At 43.0% G+C, this 19825-nt stretch overlaps 1 protein-coding gene across 1 annotated transcript in view; it reads right to left on the reverse strand.

Moving 5' to 3' along the window:
- The window catches only part of hspg2 (heparan sulfate proteoglycan 2), a 223799-nt gene that overhangs the window by 86244 nt on the left and 117730 nt on the right, over window positions 1-19825 (reverse strand). Inside the window, exons 20-30 of the mRNA XM_088938069.1 lie at window positions 19032-19118; window positions 17950-18008; window positions 16470-16531; window positions 15991-16131; window positions 14851-15027; window positions 13520-13699; window positions 13242-13360; window positions 12616-12727; window positions 11917-12030; window positions 11560-11687; window positions 10024-10110 (exon numbers count right to left, since the gene is read on the reverse strand). Of these exons, the coding sequence (XP_088794195.1) occupies window positions 10024-10110; window positions 11560-11687; window positions 11917-12030; window positions 12616-12727; window positions 13242-13360; window positions 13520-13699; window positions 14851-15027; window positions 15991-16131; window positions 16470-16531; window positions 17950-18008; window positions 19032-19118 (1266 nt within the window). The remainder of the gene's footprint in view (window positions 1-10023; window positions 10111-11559; window positions 11688-11916; window positions 12031-12615; window positions 12728-13241; window positions 13361-13519; window positions 13700-14850; window positions 15028-15990; window positions 16132-16469; window positions 16532-17949; window positions 18009-19031; window positions 19119-19825) is intronic.

The raw sequence follows: 19825 nt of genomic DNA on the forward strand, positions 1-19825 counted from the left end.
GCACACAGGCCCTTGCACCCCTGCAATAACACATGTCAATGTGGATGCTGTGAATTGTTAGTTGCAACCTAGTAACAAACATTTCCTTCAGTTTTATGTGGTAAGCAGAAATTGCTGAAAAGGCAAAACAATCTATTTTCGGGATACACTCTACTATTTTCAAAGGTTGGATTACAGTGGCTCCAAATACAATTATTCATTATGTACCAATATGCCAATGTAATTATTAGAATTCTCACTGAGGGGTCTCCCAAATTTCTTCTGCTTAGGACGCAGCCCTGTGATGTACAGTAGTGTTTGCAGGTTCAAAACCTAGCAATGTCACCAGCCGGGGGCCACCTAATCTCTGTTATCAGAAAGCTTTGCACCTTCCGCTCAAAAATCACAGCTTAAAAAAAGCAGGACAGTCAACAGTCACTTCCACCAACATAAGTGTTATAAGCAATATAGGTTTTTGCATGTTGAACAAAACAATACACCAAAAGAAAATGGACAATGCAGAGGAGGCCTCTAGTTCTTATCCCCACATTCCTGCGCTCTGACCTTCATGCTCCAGGCATGCATGTTACTTGATTGTAAAACAATGAAACACGGCATTGAAGATGACATTTAAAGAGTGCATTTACACTAGACTGCTTTCAATGGTCTAGGAAATACATCAGACTTTAACCCGTCTAAATTCCAGAAAGGCATCTTGCCTTGGAGCATTGCTGAAGAAATAAGTTAAACCCAACATTCATAAGCATACACACACAGACATAAATATTTAGGCAAGAGGAATATCTAAATACCAAAACCTAAGCTCGTGGGTTTTTTTCTTTTTAAGGATTCACTGATAAAGGCCTACGGTAAGACCCAGGGAGTTGGGGCATACATCTCTTAGAAAGATCTCTATACACACCTCAGAAGAAGGAGCAACAAAGAGAACTTTGCGAATACCAAAATCTGTGTCTACCGCCTTTGTCTAACAGTCTTGTCTGTAAAGAAGCCTGGAAAAGGCAATTCGTTTGTTGCCTTTATCAGCTGTAATCCTTTGAAAATTAAGCAGCAAATCATGAATACTTTAACGACGTGTACAGTAGAGGTAGGAGGATTCAGTTTAAAAAAAAAAACAGCATTTGTGCCCAAAAGTGAAGGTAAATGTTTTGTGGATAATCCAAGGTGATGTTTATTCAGCCTGGAAATTTTTCAGTTATGGGACTTTCAACATACAGGACCTCAGATAAACATTTCCTCCAAACACTGTAGTAAGGAAGCTACTAATTTCACACAAAACCCAACCGACGGTCAGCACAACTTTGAAAGCGAAAGCCCCGAAGCATGTTTATGACATGAAAAAGAGAAAGCCACAACAAACGAGTGACTGTTTTGAAGCAAGAGCGTCACCTTTTCCCAAAGCTTTGCCAAGCAGACACGAGGACATGTACCTACTATCACCAGTACAGCTTTCAGGACTTCTTACCTGACTCAGAGGAAGCTCTTCTGCTAGTTAGGGTGATGGTCCAAGGTACTGTACTAATAAGATGGGACTTCAAAACGTGTTATCACTTTTATGTTTTTTTAACCACAAAAGGGCCTTAAAGATGCATTATTGGTCCTTCAGTTTGCAACCAAAAAAACAGATCTGGTTTATAGAGTGTTCTGTTTGTGCACATAAGTCTGTTTGGGCATGTACCATATCTTCCCAAAGGATCGAATCCCAGCTCTGTGTTTAAGGAGGAAATAAGACACGACACAATGCTAGAAAGGCAAATGTATAGACTTACTCCTGGGATATGAAACAAACAGGCTCTTAAATTATTGTCTTTTTGGAAATGCGAAATATGCAAAATATTTTTCCTGTAGCCAAACTAATATTTATATGGGGTGCCACAGTCTTGTCAAGATGTACAGTGCAAGAAATATTTAGGTTCCATATGAACCTGCACACATCTGTTTGTAAATGTGGGAAAATGTGGCATATAGTTTGGGGCCATTTTAAAATATGCAAATAGTTCAAGAGCCTGCTAGCCTGTTTATACACTATATTATTGTGTGATATTTATTAGAGTTGTAGCTTTTTAGGTATTATAGTACATTTTCCAGGTCATATTCACATCAGTGGCCACGAATGTTTTGTCAGCAGAAAACTCCATTACAAACTGCTGCACTGTTTGAAATCCTTTAATTACATTATAAATCAAATTAAACAATAGCATTCCTCATTGAAAAAATACAAATATGTATGTAAGTATACATATTTATGCAATTCGGACTGATATTACATTTTATATGCAAGACAAACCAGCCTGCTCATAGCTTGCTCAAAACATTTCAGTTACACAGTCGAGAAAGAATTCTTTAAAAAAAGCTCTTGGCTCGGCTTAAATGTATTGAGTTTCAAGACACCAGAAATTGGCTGAGCGTCAGGACATGCTGTAGTGGTCTAAGTTACCATGGCAACACAATAAAACATACTATAGTTAACATCCACAACTGTCTGTGCCAATGGTTAAAATCTAAAAATGCATGGTTTAATTTACAGTACCATGGCAGGAATTCTGTAAAACAAAGCATGATTTCAATATATACATTCGAGACTTCTGAGGTAGTCATTTTGGACCAGCATTTAAACCCTTACACGAGGGATGAGTGCCAAAAGGTAGCACCGTCACCTGGTGTTCACACCGGAGGTGACATTCAGAATGTTAATTCAGTTTTCTGTAGGATTCACTAAAGATGGCAGCCCCTCACTCTCACGTTTCCAGTGATTCCCAGGACATTCATGGTCACACTATTGAACAGCCGTAGTTCAATGGCACTGATGTGATTTCTACACCCATACACCACAGCAGTGCCAGTATAGAATTACTGGTCTCCATGCCGGTGCCCTCACGGCATCACCCTTTACACATTTCTCTGAAACTGGTTATTTCCATGTTTCGTCTTGAACATGTCCAGAGCTACAGGAGATGAACATGAACGTTCATCCAGGGGCTGAATGCCCTCTTCTTGTCTTGTCTGGAGCCATTTAAACGTAATGTATACAAATAATAAGATTCATTGGTGCAGGTAAATGCACATATAATGCAAGTTACGTATTCAAACAGACTCAAGGCAGGGTTTTTTAATAACAAACAGGTCTGTTATTAAAACAGGTAGTTTCTCTTATATGCAAAGTATTTATCATGAGGTAAAATGAAAGTGAAAAAGTCTTCACAGGAATGTGTTATGCAGAACACAGTTGAAATCAGGGATGTCAAACTCATTTACTGTACCTACCTGTAATTGTCATAAGCATCATCATAAACATGAAACAGTGTTCTTCTTTTCACAATTCAGTACTCCTGAGTTAACAATGAGTGATATTGGACAATTTTATAGACCTTGCAAATGTGCTATGAGCTTTATGTAAAAAGGTAATAGGAATTAAATTTTTATTTTGCAACATTGTGCATTACAAACAGATTTGGAGTAGCTAATTATCTTCACAAAATGGGGGAAGAGTGTATCTTAACAAAAAGTGGGAAACTGTGCATCTGAGATGCACATTCTCTGCTTCAGGGACTGATGAGACACCTGTGAAAATGGAGAAGCAGTTCACCTTGTCTCAGAATTAGCAGTTTTGTGTTTGTAACACGAAAACAAAAAAGCAAAAAAGCCAGGTTAAAGGGATGTGTGTGTGACAAAAGATAAACATGAAACATTAGGGGAACTATTTGTTCGATATTTGCAATTTAAAGCCAGGAAAAAGCAGCTCAATTAACTTAATTAAACAAGTCCAAATCAGATCTGGGACATGATCGAAGAGAAGCACTGCGATTGGATAAAGATAGAGAACACGGAAAGTGCTGTGGGTGAGACAGGTACACTAGCGTCACTAAGGTGGGCTTCACCTGTGGGCTATGCTGGTTCAGACAAGACATGAATCACATCCTCGTTGATGGCTCTGACAGCCATACAGCCCAGACAGGTGGATTCAGTGGGACAGCCTGCAGGCAGTATATTTGAAATGAAAACATACATGTCTATGAAAACAATGGACTCACTAGATCATGTCTATTTCTTAAGTGTAGAAAGGGCAAGAGAAAAACGTAAAAAAATATTAGGTTAGAACATTCAGAGGTGATTCCAAGCAGATGCAACTTCAACATCTTAAAGCCTCTTTCCTCACTGCAGATAAAAGTGCATACAGTGTGTCGTCTCAACAATTTAAAAAAAAGGATGGTCTTTTTCTGTCAAAAACCTGAAATCCACTGAACACTTCTGATGACACAAAAAAACAAAAAAAAGACCCTTCAGTAAACAGATTTAGGTAATTTTATAGTCCAGAACATTCCATAATGTAAACTTCCAGAGATTTGTTTTCCAAAACAATATATTTTCATAGTCCAGGGAAACAACGTCACAGGGATTGTTCTTTTCAAAACTCAGTTTTAATCCGGGATAATTTTAATGGGAATGGCAAGTCGCCCTAGAATAATGTGGAGAGAGGGATCCTGTTTTTGTCTCTTCCTGGGTTTCTGTCTTCCTTGAAGTAGCTTGAGTAGATCCAGGACACTTGTTTTCTTCTGGGGCTTTTTCCTGCTGGCAGCGCTTGGTCTCTTAGCTGTGGCGTGTTTGCCTATGCTTTTCAGAAGCGTCTTTGTGTTTGCTGGCTTCTGTTTGGTCGGAATAGGTGATTTACGGGAGTCTTTTTTGGACAATGGAATCTGCCTGGCAGATTCTGTGGCTGATTTTTCTGCAGGTAAACGGGTAGCTAGTGTGCTCTTCTTATGGGAAGGTGGCACCACCTGGTAAAGAATGGCAGCTGAAGCATCTCCTGTCTGTCTAGATGTTGAGTGAGGTGCATGATGAGGTTTCTTTAAAACATATGTGGTAGTAATGTTGTGGGGACGTTTTCTACCACTGCTGATCTTTGTCTCTGACTTTTGCGCAGAATTTGCTTTGATGTTGCGCTTTGAACCATTCAAAATCTTGTTTTTTCTAGCTGGAACAGCTTTGGAAGAAGGCACTTCACTAACTAGTTTTTGTTTCTTTGTTCGCTGCCCAATTTTCGAGTCCGATATGGCCTTCGAAGTGTTTTTTTTGTTTGGCCGAAGAGTAGCTGCAGTAATCTGGGAAGTGGAATTTGCCTTTATAGCTTGTTTAGGGAGTGTTACTCTCTCCTGTTTGGCAGTGAAGGTCACTGTCCTTTTGGGTGCAGATGCCAAGTTCGGTGTTGTTGTCCTGGTGCTTGATCTTGTCATCGCTAGAGTAGGTGCAGGAGCTGTCGTGATCAAAGGAGCAAAGTTCTGCTCCAGAGCAGACCTGTTCTCAGTCCGGGAGTGGTGCTTTGACTTTTTGAGCTTGTTGATTTCCTGGGCCAGCGCAGTGAACCCATCGATTAGGATTTCAAACTTTCCTTCCAGTCGGGTCAGCCTGGACTCCATTTCGGCATAATTCTTCTCCAGCTCTTTTACCTTATCCTGCTTTTGAGAGGCTGACAGGATGTCGGTCAGGTTTTTCAGTTGGGAGCTCAGGTAGTCCTGTTTTGTCTTCATGGCCTGAAAGTTTTCTTTCAGGTCGAGACTGTTGCTCTCCAGCATGCTCATCCTGCGATTGAAGCTGTTCAAGGAGTGTCGCAGCAGACCATAGAAGCTGCGCGGCCTCAGTTCTGGACAGGCTGTGTACAAGTAAGGAACTTGGGGGGCAGTTTTATTCAGGGTGCAGTTGACTTGACTGATTACTTGGGTGGTCTCCTTTATAGGTAGCAAACTGTGAATCGTAGTGGATAGTAAATTCCGAGAAGGAACTCTTGAGTTGTTTGTGTCAATGACAACAACAGCGGCTTCAGACCCCACAGAGCTCTCGTCAAAACCACCATCCCCACTGCTGTCTTGCAGAGAGATCTTCTGGTTGCTGAAATTGTAAACGGCTTCACTGCAATTAACGGGCAGAAAATCTTCCAGATTCCCACTCCGAAACACCTCCTTGCAGTTTTCTGAGGTTCTTTGTCTTCGTTTCAGAGAATTAAAAACCAAGGTCAATGAAACATCACAGAAGCTACATCACACTTTCAAGGACAATCAGCACATAATGTTAGTGCATTCTTGTTTCTTTCCTGTTGGAGTCATCTTTGCACTCTTTTTGAGTTCCAAAGATTCGCAGGACAAAAAGAAAAATATATTTCCAGAAACAACACCATTTTGTATGCCAAGAATGTAATGCATTTGGTTACTGGCATAAACACTGCCCATACAACCCCAGAGCTTTCAGTATTAGAGCACCATTAGGCTGGTCAGCATTTCTAGGTGGGTTAACTTTTTATTAAAGCACCAAAGCATAAGCAATATAGATAAAACAAATAATAGCAAAAGTATGATTCTGATTCGTTGAGACAAGCTTCTGTGGTACAAATTTCAAACCACTCTATTAAAAACTCTTTACACTGGAGTAAAAAATGATGGACTGGTCTTTTTCTTATATCAGTTTTCTATAATATTACCATTGCAATTTCCGGAACACGATTACGAAGAATATTGATTCTGGTGGTTGACACTGTAATCAGTATACATGACCAGTTTTCCATGTGTCCACCAATCCCTCCAAAAAGAGGTGTCTCAGTTTTGTTAAAGAAGCTAAATATACAGTGTATATATCTACAGTGCTGTTCTCCGTCTCTTGAATAGTTTGAAAAAACTCAATTGTTCAGGTGATGCTTTAAAAGCCAGGAGGCTTCCAGAAAAACAGAAGAAAGTAAGAACAGCAGATCCTGTGTGGAATGGTGCACTGATCCTACATGAGTCTGTGTGTCGTGAATCCTGAATCAGGAAACATTGGAGGACCATGTGTCTGATGCTGGACGAACCCTACTGTATATAGAACTGAGCAAGTGCGATATACATTTTCCAGCATGAAAGTGTTTGTTTTGTATTTTTGAAGCTAGCTATTAGTCTAGTCAGCTAGTCTAGTCAGCAGCTCAAACACAACCTTGACCTTTCGTTGTAGTGTATTCTGTTTGTGTTCCCTCTGCTGGAACGTAAAAGAGCACTAGTTTTGTACCTTATGGCTGTGTTTGTGTCTGTTTTCCTAGGACCCAACTATTAAAATATCTCTTGTTATAGTACCTCAGTCCCTGGGTGTGTCACAAGAGCCTGTTATAGATTTCAATTCAGCTGTATGTGCCAGCGAAAAGCGATGGCAACAGCTGCCTTGTTTTTAAATATTTTATTCTTTTCTTAAAGTTACAAACTGTCCTAACTTTCTGCATATTATTGTGTGGTCTCAGTGGCAGTTTGAACTTCTGCAATAGATAAATAGAATAAATAACCACTTCAGAAATAAACTCAATTAATGAAAGAGTACTGCTTAAGGCTTGTTCACAGTTAGTAGAAAACTCAAGTGTTGCACACAAAGATAAAAAGAGCCTAAGTAACCATAAAGTTGACATCTCCCTGTCTGACATTTAAAAAGAATACAATTAACTCAACAGTTAATTTGATGTACCAAGCAGCACATAGGGATTTGTAGCTGTCTGAGACTAAAATGTAAATAGTTGTATGTTTGATCTGATTTGTGCATTTAAACTACAAAAACATGTGGGTAGTGTTTACAAACTTAACAGAAATTTTATAGTTCAGACAACATAAAAATCAAGCCCTGATCTACTCCACAGTACCTCATACCTGACAGGCTGTTTGGAAACTGTACTTAAAAGATTTCTAGAGCTTCTACTGCAGAACCACTGTCTTAGAGAGTAACAACACCACATCGACTGTGTGACCATGAAACCTTCCCTTTTCTCTGAATAAAATGTGAAGACACTATAAAAATGTGAAACTGCTTTTAAACCAGCCACAGAGGAGAACGAGCAAACACAGCAAACATTAATCTTGAGGACTAAGGAACGTCTCTGTATTCCTGAATTTCTGCCATTTTGATATAGTCCTTTGAAACATATTCACACCCTGCCAATAATATCCCACTTTGTCATGTTCACTGTTTGTGATGAAGTAATGCTTATAATTATTTTTTCAAATACAATTATTTTACTGCACACTGTAATGATCAGACTGGGCACTGTTATATGTGAAGGAAGTTGAATGTCAGCAAAGACATTCTTCAAAGCAAAATTTATTGATTGCGTGTAGTATTCAGCCTTCTAAAACAAGTCTCTGACTGACTAATTTCCAATACTTGGCAGAACCTGCTTTGGCAGCAATTCCTGCTGCCGGTACTTTTGGATAGGTCTCCACTAGCTTTGCACAGCAAGAGGTGAGAACATGACATCTTCTCCATTCTTGCTTTCAGAATTGCTCCACTTCCACTAATTTTATTGGGAAGAGTTGATGCACTGCAATCGGCAAGACTACCAGATTTTTTATTGGTTTCAGGTCAGGACTTTGATTAATCCACTCAAGAACATTCCCTCTCTTCTTGTGGGAGGCCACTTCAGTGTGCCTCGTACTTTGGGTTTCAGGTCATCGTCCCACTGAAATGTAAATTCGTGATCTTGAGGTTGTTGGGTGACTTAAGTAAGTTTCCCTCATGTCTGCTTTGTTCCGTCCAATTTTCATTTCATGTTTCTCTCATTCCCGACAGGCTGCCTAGTCCCTGATGATAAAAGCAGCCCTGCAACATGAGGCTTCCATCACCAAGCTTGACAGCTGGGATGGTGCTGGTTGACGGGCTGTATTGGGCTTATGCCAAAAATAACACTCTCCATTTTTAAAAGTTCCATTTTTGTCGCGACTGACCACAAACCCGTCGACGCGTCTGCAGTACAGTATAGCTCATATGAGATTTTAAAGGACTTTTTCTTTGCTTTTCTCAAGAAAGCTTTTCTCTCCACTGGCCCTCAAAGGCCTGTGATGATGTAAGGAATAGTGACTCATCGCAAACACAGAACTTTGAATATTTTTCCAACATCACTGTTGGCACATCACAGTGGCATCCCTAACCAGTTTTGTGCTCTGTGGCTTGGTTTGGAAGGACAGCCTGGTGGACGTTAGGTAGTTTCTAGGAAGTATGATGGACATCTCAATTCGTAATGATGAACTTCACTCTACTCAAAGCGATCAGATCTACCCACCTGATCTGAACATCCCTAACACTTTCACCCCAGTTTATTTGAAAGCTCCTTAGACTTAGTGGATTATTTGCTGTATCTGTATGTGAGACGTGGCTTTAAATTCTGTAACTAGCTAAAGGAATGTCTGAGGACAGATGCATTGACAATGCATTCAATATAAACTGTTTTGATTATGCATAGTGACCACTATTTCTGTGACCTTTCAAACCATTCCCTATTCTATTACTAGCTCTTAACTATTATAGCATGTTGTAAGCTTATCATAGCACAGAATAGAATGATCAAAAGCTCTTGACAAATCAATAAAATAATTGCAATGAATAAAAAAAAATCACAGTATGTTGGTACAGTACATTGGTGCTTTTGAATCTGGGATGACTCTATTTGCGCAAGCTTCGGGGTCTGTGCTTAGATGATCAAGGCTCAGCCACTTAAAGCTTTGATATGACAATCATGAGTCTTCCCTATTGACCTAAAACTGGTGGATCTTAAAAGCAAACAAAAAAGTTCTCTGAACTTTACCTGGAGATTAGCTGAGCCCTTGGTGTGAAGAGGCATTAAGGAAGCCTTATACCCCCCTAAATACTTACTTTAGAGCTTCTCTCAAAATAACAGTCTCAGGCAATCATGTTACTTTCAAAGCAGCTTGTGGGTCAGAAGATTTCAAGGGAAATCAAGGAATACTGCGCACCATGTTTTTTAAAGTGAACCTCGGGCCTCGGCCTTCATTGACAAGATGGACTTGGGATGGGTGGCGAAGATCAAGTTTTGCGTCTCCCATGCCAGGCTTGAAGACCACAGAATCATCAGGTCAGTGAGAAAGAGGACCAGAACAATCATGCTTTCCCCAGGTGTAAGAAACAAAGAACAAAAACAGCTTCCACTCACCCCATTCCTGCAGCTCAGCGCTAATCACTAGAGTGAGAACTTTTAACCCCTCAACCAAGAGGGAGAAAAAGATGGCAGCTTACCTCTCGCACCGTCGACCAGTGAAGCCAGGTGGGCAGTTATCGCAGGTGGGCTGGCCGTCTGAGTCCAAGAAGCAAGTCCGGGAGAACCTACAGGAGATCATTCGCATATCAGGAAGGGTTCCAACTTTCATTCAAGCCTGCTGCCTCGCTGGGGGATACACAGCAACTCACTGCAGCACAGGCTGAGCCCCACTGCCCAGATGTCACTGAAAGTGACAAGTGCCATCCAAGTGGTGTCACGCACCTGGCCGAGTGCCACTGGTGTTGCATGGCCAGTAGCCAAGCAGGGAGTTCTCAAGTTCAAGTGGAGCCTCACCTCCTGTAACCGCTGGGATTCTGCAAGCTTGCAGAGACGTCAGTAAGAGACACTATTTCTCCAATCAGTGCGACCTGTCCTGTAAAGCACTGAGGAGCTTGCGGTATGTGAATGCAGTAGATGACAGACAGGTGGCCATGATGGGGGATCCTCATTCTTCCTGTCTGGAGCTTTAGGCTGAGTAGCAACTGCTTTTTCCATAAAAACGGCTATTCCAAATTAATAAAAAAAATATGTTGGGCTCCCTTGAATGATAAGCAGAAGATTATGCTTTAGCTTTTGCCATACAGGATTAAGGCAGTGCATACCGTATGGGCATTGGTTTCAGTTTCATGTCAACTGCTTACATACTTTAGAAGAGGACTTGTTCTCAGGAGGTTCTCTGCTCACTATTAGCAGCTACTTGACACCTTTTTGTGCTCTGTGTTTTGGGTGACAGTTTACAAGTGTTCCTATTATACTACCAGCTGCTATCAACTGTGCTTGGCGGATGTTTCAAGCCCCGGGCCAGCCTCTGAGGTGCGGTTAATGGCCTATGCTGTGTTGTGTAATAATAATAATAATAATTGCTTACACTTATATAGCGCTTTTATGGACACTCCACTCAAAGTGCTTTACAGGTAATGGGGATCCCCTCCACCACCACCAGTGTGTCCCCCCACCTGGATGATGCGACGGCAGCCATAGTGTGCCAGAACACTCCCCACACACCAGCTCTCAGTGGGGAGGAGAGCGGAGTGATGGAGCCAGTTCATAGAGGGGGATTATTAGGAGGCCATGATTGGTAAAGGCCAGGGGGAAATTTGGCCAGGATGCCGGGGTTACACCCCTACTCTTTTCGAGAAACGCCCTGGGATTATTAATGACCACAGAGAGTCAGGACCTCGGTTTTACGTTTCATCTGAAGGACGGCGCCTGTTTACAGTATAGTGTCCCCGTCACTATATTGAGGCATTAAAACCCACACAGACTGCAGGGTGAGCACCCCCTGCTGGCCCCACTAACACCCCTTCCAGCAGCAACCTTAGTTTTTCCCAGGAGGTCTCCCATCCAGGTACTGACCAGGCTCACAGCTGCTTAGCTTCAGTGGGCTGCCAGTTGTGAGTTGCAGGGTGATATGGCTACTAAGAGCTCCTGGTCATCTACTTTGACCAGGTTTCCATTGAGAATATGAACCAATTCTCCTCAATATGAGGCAAGAAACCTTCCTGTCCACTCACTGGTAGTCGGAAGATGTGCCAGGGCAAGGGCAAGGCCTGCAGGCTCCTGGGCTTCCATCTCTGGGGTTGCCATAGAAACCAGGCAGGCAGCTCTCGCAGTGAGGCCCAGCAGTGTTGTGCAGGCATTGCTGACGAAACAAAACCGAAGACAGGAGAATAAACATGGGGAAAACTGTCTAACTCTACTTGAAGATGATTGCTGCCAGGGTCAACAACATTAAAGAGTCAGAAGACTGAGAGGTGCTCTTCTTTTTGCCATGATTGCTAGTGGCTAATCAAAACCTAGAATCTGATCTGGTCGAAGTGGCGGTTGGCTTCAGAAAAACAGCTTCCCCTTGTGAGGGCGTGGTGACCTACCAGGCACTCTCCCGTGTCTGGGTCGCAGCTACTGGCGTGTCCATTGCAGTCACACCTTTCACACGTCCCCAGGTACAGGCCAGATCCAGTACGGACGTACCCGGCGTCACATTCCTGCAAAGGACATTTCACTGGGCTCACTGTACTGTACACCTGATTCACTGGGCTCACTGTACACCTGATTCACTGGGCTTACAGGATTATACACCTGATTCACTGGGCTCACTGGACTGTACTCCTGATTCACCGGGCTCACTGTACTATACACCTGATTCACTGGGCTCACTGGACTGTACACCTGATTCACTGGGCTCACTGTACACTTGATTCACTGGGCTCACTGGACTGTACACCTGATTCACTGGGCTCACTGGACTGTACACATTATTCACTGGGGTCACTGTACATGTAATTCACTAGGACCATTGTACCCATGATTCACTGGGCTCACTGGACTGTACACCTGATTCACTGGGCTCACTGGACTATACACCTGATTCACTGGGCTCACTGTACACCTGATTCACTGGGGTCACTGTACATGTAATTCACTAGGATCACTGTACACGTAATGAAGGTATATCTGGTTCACTGGGCTCACTGTATATCTGATACAGGTTCTCGTAGAATATGTGAACTGCCTGATTAAAAACAAAAAACAAACAGCAACTGTCAACCAGTTCAGGAAGGTGAGAGCACCTGACAGGAAGGTCCTTTGTACCCCTGGGGGCAGGCACACTCTTCCACTTCCAGAGCTTGCTCCTGTCCAGTGGGGTGCGGCACTGCGATGTCCATCTTGATGTCCGCGATACTGCAACACAGACGTACCTCTTACACTGCACAACTCAAAGCTTCAACCCGGCTGGAGGAGAAAGTCAGTGTCCATCAATCCTGGCTCTATAGGGCAGCAAATATATCGCCAGCCCTCTCAAACTGTGCTGTTCAAAGTTAGTTTCTGAGATAATTCTCTTTCTGGAAAATGTGTTTGCACATATTTGCATATGTACCAAAAACCTCTTAGTTTGTGATACTTGAGAGCACCCTTGCAGAACTTGCTAATGACTTTACTTTATTTGGAATCCTAGGACGTGAGGAGCACAATTGATTCCTGTCCTCTGTCATTTTTAAAAATAGAACAAAGAAGATAGTTAATATGGAACACACTGCCATCTTTTAAACCTGTACTGGTGTAGATTAATTGCATTGATGTTTTACTCTTCACTGAAGTGTTTTGCTTTTCTAACTGGTCCAGTCCTTTCATACACAGGTGTGAGATCCTACAGCCATGCGCACTCGGCGTGCTGAGATTGGGATGGGAGTCTTACCTGGTTTCGGACATGCTGTCAGCGTAGGTTGCCCGGATCATGAATACTGTGGTGTCTGCCAGTGCCATGAGCAAGTGCTCACGGGTGCAGAGCTGCCCGTCGGCACGTTTCCATGCAGACTGTGGAGCAAGAGGGCACGGTTACACACACAGACACTGATCAAAACACATCAACACAAAGGACACCCATTCTCGCACTGCTTTATCCCATACGGGGTCGTGGGAGAGCTGGAGGCTGTCCCGGCAAGCAATGGGCGCAAGGTGGGTCTGCACTCATACCTCCCTGAAGGGCACCGTGACGGTGGTGGGCACTCTGGGGACGGGCTTAGTCTGAGAGAAGTGCTCCAGGAAGATTCCGTTTCCTTGCAGGACCACGTCTGGAGACCCTTCGATCACCCTGGAGCGCTGGCTGGGCTCGTACCGGATCGTGTACCGCAGCTCCCCACCATAGGAAGTCACCTGAAGCCAAACAGGAAAACAAAAGTGAGCAGGAAGAGAGAAAACGGTACAGATTTATATTTAATAATATCCCTTATCACAAAAGCAGGACCAGCAATATTTTTTCATCGAGGTGTTATAGAAAGAAAGCAGGATGTACCACATACGTTTATCCTCCTTAATACTATTTAGAATTTTCATGAACTTCCATTCAGCCACCCATGTAAGGGCTAAGAGCCAACTAAGAGCCTATCCTGCTAGCATAGGACACGAGGCCGGGCTGTGCTCTGGACAGAGACACCAGTTCACCTGGCCAGCATGTTGTGGATTTTATGGGGGAACTGATGTGCTGAGTTGAAACGCAAGTAAATATGGGGAAGAACATGCAAACTCCACAGAATGTGGCACAGTCCAGAATAGAGCTGCAGACCCAAGACGTGTGAGGCATCATAGATAATCAGCTACTGTGCCCCTCATTAGCTTTAACTTAAAATCTTAGAATGTACATAGCATACATTCAAAATTTCATATAATGTAGTCAAATTCACAATTTATGCTTTGGCACAATTAATAAATAAAATCTAATGATTTTATTAATTGGGCCAAAGCATAAATTATGGATTAAATCCAAAGTACTTTATCTTTTTATCTTCTTCTTCTTAGAGTACACCGCAAATACAAAACCAGCTCCACAGATCTGTTAGTGGATTTAGCTCAAGCTGGATTCTCACCACTGTGCCACGCTGTTCTATGTGTCTAAATTCCATGTGTCTTTGATCACCTCCAAGCCTTGACAGACATGCTGCTTGTACAGTAGGCATCTCTTCATCAAGTACACAGCCTCAGCAATGGCAGGAGGACAACGAGAATCAACACATCCAGTCGTGAGAGGGGCAGGCGGCAGTTGAGTGGATGGAGTGGTGGCTCTGTGCCTGTGGCTGGAAGGTTGCTGGTTCATATCCTGTGGCCAGCAGATGAATCCTACACCTTGGGGCCCCTGAGCAATGCCCTTAACCCCAACTGCTCCAGGGGTGCCGTATAAACGGCTGACTCCAAGCTTCTCTCTCCCTGCCTGTGTGTCTCATGGAGAGCAAGCTGGCGTATGCAAAAAGACAAGTTCCTAATGCAAGAAATTGTATATGGCCAATAAAGTGATCTGATCTTATTGTTACCTTATCGCCCCTGAAGCGTCCTGGAAGAACCCAGTAGTAGATATCGCTGGGGATGTTGGCGAAGGTTCTGTACGCCAGCTCTGAGGAGCTCCTCTGAATAATGCCCTGGCTGATGGTCCTGGTATTCGCACCATTGGACAGAGTAAAGAGCTCCTCCCCGTTGACTGCGGCGCGCACCTTTCAAAAGAAGAGCAGGGACTCATGACCTCAGCAGTTCCTGCAGGCTAGACTTCTGCGTGGTTTCACTTGGTCATTTAAGGACTAGATCAAGTGCACCAAACTTAGATAATAAAACCAGAAGGAAAATAAACAAAGATCAAACACAAGTTGGATAAAAAAGAGGGTGTTTTCACATTATAGGAGACCACTTTCATTCCATGTAGTAAAAGAAAAAATGACGTCTCTTTCACACTGAGGACATTAGGAGGGACAAGCCACTGTGTTTAATTATATTTAAAAAAGGATGTTGTTTGTATTTATCCAGAGCACCATGTTATTTCAACTTTATGCCAGTGTCATTAACATCATGTGATTTTTGGAAATTAATAAAGCACATAAGCAAGATGGCTGGGTGGTGTGGTGCCTCTGTGGCTAAGGATCTGTGCCTGTGGCTGGAAGGTTGCCGGTTCATATCCCGCAGCTGGCAGAGGAATCCTACTCCGTTGGGCCCCTGAGCAAGGCCCTTAACCCCAACTGCTCCAAGGGCGCCGTATAAATGGCTGACCCTGCGCTCTGACCCCAAGCTTCTCTCTCCCTGTCTGTGTGTCTCATGGAGAGCAAGCTGGGGTCTGTGAAAAGACAAATTCCTAAAACAAGAAATTGTATATGGCCAATAACGTGATCTTATCTTATCACCTGGAGCTGTGTGGGTACTCTAAAGCTGACAGTACCAAGCTAAACTATTACAACTCAGTAGTAATTTTCTACTCTTTCCTCAATTGGTATTCAATCATTTTTGAAAACACTGGGATGTGGAAAAGGCTACAAGCAAGGTCAGGGCACCATGGTCTCATCATCAAGTCAACTGGATAGCCCTGGTCGGTTAATGTAGTTTCCAAAATTAAGAATACAGCGCAGCTGCAGAAAAAGAAGAATAAAAAAGGTTTCCTTTGCTGCAACCGAGGCTCTGTTCAGACCCACCTGGTCGCGGCTCCAGGAGGAGCTGGCGCACTGGCTGGTGACGCCCATGCAGAAGCACTGCAGGCAGCCCTCCGGATTGGCCTGCGTCAGGTGGAAGGTGCCGATCTTGCACTCGTCGCAGAAGGCACCGATGACGTTGGGCTGGAATACAGTGTGCGAGATGATTTTAACGGCCTGCGCACCCCCTGGTGTCCCCTACTGCTTCCTTCACGAGCGGCTGTTTAGCCGTGGGAAATTCGTCCTTGTTTCTAGCTTGTTTTTCAAATATTAAAAGCGTAAAGACTATTTCCGGTGTCTAAAACGTTTTGCATGTCTGAATAAAAGTGAAAGAAATGATAATAGTGGATGTAAAGCTGCTGATGTGCTTTTTTTTTCTGTTTAACTTAAAGGTTTTGCTGCCTGTCGTTTCTGATTCGAGTGCGACTCGAACACCGGGACAGAGAAACAGCTGGAGCTGCCTCAGACAGGACAGGGGTTACCTTGCATGTACACAGCCTGCTGCTGGAGGTCACCACACCCCGGCTGTCGCACGTCGAACCTGCTACAAACGGGCCAGAGAGAACAAAGTCAGCACTACCACAGGAGGGCCAAAATCAAAATGACATTCTGCAGAAGGAGCCCCTCTCTAATGCTACAGTATACACACACAAGTGCTGACATCTGATTTAAATCTCAAAGTCTATTTTTGTATCAGATTCAGTTTCCCCTCCATTGTCGTTGACTGCCTCCAAGTGGGGTATAAGAAATGTTATATGGTTAAGAGAACACACTGCAGTTTTGATCACACTTTGTGACAACAAACTCCCAACTTTATTCCTTCTCACATCTTCCTTAAATATTAGGAACTGCCATGCCAGAAATAAGGAAGTAAGTTGATAAAAGAACTTTTATTTTAAAGGGGATTAAAGGGGATGTTCTTTTAAAGCCTGGGATTTTGACAGATAGGGACAATGACAGTCTTTTCAGAAAGCCATTTGTTTGTGATGGAGGCCGCTGAAACGCCGCATCAGCATGGAAACACAGGGAACAAGGCACCCTGCAGTGGATCTCAGGGCACACACACACATAATCAGACACTAGCCCTTTCCGGTTCCCACAAACGCCGACACAAACTAATCATACAATCGTACCTCTCACTCAACACCGCACCTTCTGCTTCCCAGAGAACTTAAGGACTTGCTACCATCACCACAACACCCAGTATTGGTTTTACCAGTAGAGCTCCCAGTTCTCACCCTTGAAATCTTCCCGATTGTTGTTAAACTTCCGAACCTCCAGTTTCCTGACTTGCGATTCGACCCGGACCACGATTCCTGATCTTTCGACTTGGCTAAGTACACCGGGCTCTCTCTCGCTCGGACCCGATGCGGGAGATTAACCGGCTATCGCATAGGCTCCAGTCATACAAAAATCTCAGCAACAGTGCCGTTACAGCTAACCTAACCAACATATCATGGAGAAGTAGGAGGAAACAGAAGCACCTGGAGACCAGCCACACAGACACGAGGAGAACACACAAGTTCCACGCAAAAAGGTGTCCCACTTCTGAACCAAAACTAACACCAGGTCAGCGAGCTGTCCCAGCTGCGTTTTTTGCAAGATGGGAAAGGCATCAGCTGTAATCAGCCTGTGACAACTATAAGCAAGGTAAGCTGTTTCACATACTGTAGGACAATTTGATTGTCAGAGACAGAGAATCACCAAATAAACTGTTGAAATTCCATATTAAGAAACAGTGATATGAGACAGCCAGAAAGCATTCTTGGCTCAGAAAGGTTGAACTGATGTAATTTCTCTGTCAGTGCTGTTTTGGATTTCATGTATACAGAAATAAAAAGAGAGCAGCACCTGGCATTCCTTTAATTAATTTACCATATTCTAAACCTGCAATTACATGCTTCCTGATTCATTCCATTGTGAATTTTTCCCTTTCACCTCTACTAAAGGATGAAAACTTACCCATTGGAACACACTTTCCATTGGGCTGGAGTGGGTTTCCCTGATAGCCTGCAGCACACCTATGAAAAACAGAAGTAAAACACGACACTGCGGAGTTCTGTCCACTATCTTCGTGCTTATAAGAGCAAATTTAATTTAACCCCCGAGCCAAAACGCGAATGGAAATATGTACGTTTTCCATGTGTCCAGCTTTGCTTCAACACCGCAGAATTAATTTCCTTGTCCACAAAACAAAAGTATGACGATTTAATTTTGCTTGAAGGTCCGCTACAATAATGTTGAAATTGATACCTGAATGCCACAATTCATCCAGCATTTACAACACATAGCAGGGTGCTGAAAGATGCATCTCTGCACTACAACATGGTTTGCTGCACATACCGTATAAAAAGCATACTTTTTCAATTTGCATGTATGATATGCTTCCTGACAAGATTTTAAACTATTCAAGCTTGTAAGTAAAGGTTTATTCCCTGCTGAAAAGAGAAGAAAAGAAACACAACATTTCAGCTGTGGAGCCTTCTTCGGCCAAAACGTTGTTTCTTTTCTTCTCTTTTCAGCAGGGAATAAAGCTTTACGTGTTCCTTTGCAGCCTGCGCATGCCTCCCTACTTGAACTACTTCAGCCTGTTCAAGCTTATCTATTTTTTTATTTTCAGGATTTGTGCTTTTTTATTTTTCAGGATTCATTGCAGTGCTGTGCAAGCTGGCATCTTTGTGTGATGGACTTACAAGTGCAGAAGTTTAGAAGTTACTTAAATAGCTGTAACAATTAGGGGTGCAACATTTTAGGAGTCTAAAAGCTATTAACTCTTTTAAGTCATGGATGTTTGTGTTTACTGGCAAAAAATTTACCTCGAAGCCATTTTCCTACAATGGCTACTTTACATCTGGATAAGCAGGTGTGATTAGTTTACATTAAAAAAACGGGGTCAACCATTTAAACAAGAAAACATTGTAGTATGTAGAGTCAAACACGACAGTATGTGCAAGACAAATGCATCTAGTATGGCTTTGTTGCCAGTATAGTTTTCATGTAGATTCTGCAAACACAGCTGAAGGGCAGTGCTGTTGTGCTCTCACCTTTCACACCTACGCCCAGTATATCCAGGCAGACAGTTATCACAAGTTGCCTGGCCATCTGTGTCAATGAAGCAGGTGTCTGAAAACCTAAAGAGAAACACAAGAGGAAAACACTAGATGACCAAGCTTCAGATGTTTTGGCTGTGGCCAAACAGCATTCACCTTACTATCCAAAAATCAATAAAAATTGCATGTGATCAAAAGCACAACATTTGCAGCAAGTACAGGCTTTCAGAAGGAGAGCTTGGAAGTATTCTGACTCTCAGAAGAAATTTTGATGCCTCTGTTCAGGTTGTTTGTAATTGAAATGCAAGCAAGTTGCTACATTCCAAGGGCATCAAATTAGCACACCTTTAATAAAATAAATATCAAACGGTGTACTGAGGGAGGGAGAAACAAATAATTGCCATCAGGTTCTCAAAGACATATATTACTCAGTGGGTTGTCCTAATATTTATGGCAGTGCATACAGTATGTAAAGTATACACTCTATACAGTATACAGGGAAATTGTCCGTCCCAGAAAAAGCATGATAAACATGGGTAAAGATGTGATCTATGAACTGGCATCACTCTGTTCTCCTCCCCACCGAGAGCTGATGTGTGGGGAGTGTACTGGTGCACTATGGCTGCTGTCACATCATCCAGGTGGGGCTGCACACTGGTGGTGGTGGAGGGGATCCCCATTACCTGTAAAGTGCTTTGAGTGGAGTGTCCAGAAAATATTGGCGTAAGGATATCGGTGTAAGGAAAACAATCCTCGCCCTTATCTCGTAATTGCCAGATAGTAATTCT

Source organism: Atractosteus spatula, chromosome 20, assembly GCF_055471065.1.
Source record: "Atractosteus spatula isolate fAtrSpa1 chromosome 20, fAtrSpa1.hap1, whole genome shotgun sequence".
In the NCBI taxonomy this organism is placed as follows: domain Eukaryota; kingdom Metazoa; phylum Chordata; class Actinopteri; order Semionotiformes; family Lepisosteidae; genus Atractosteus; species Atractosteus spatula.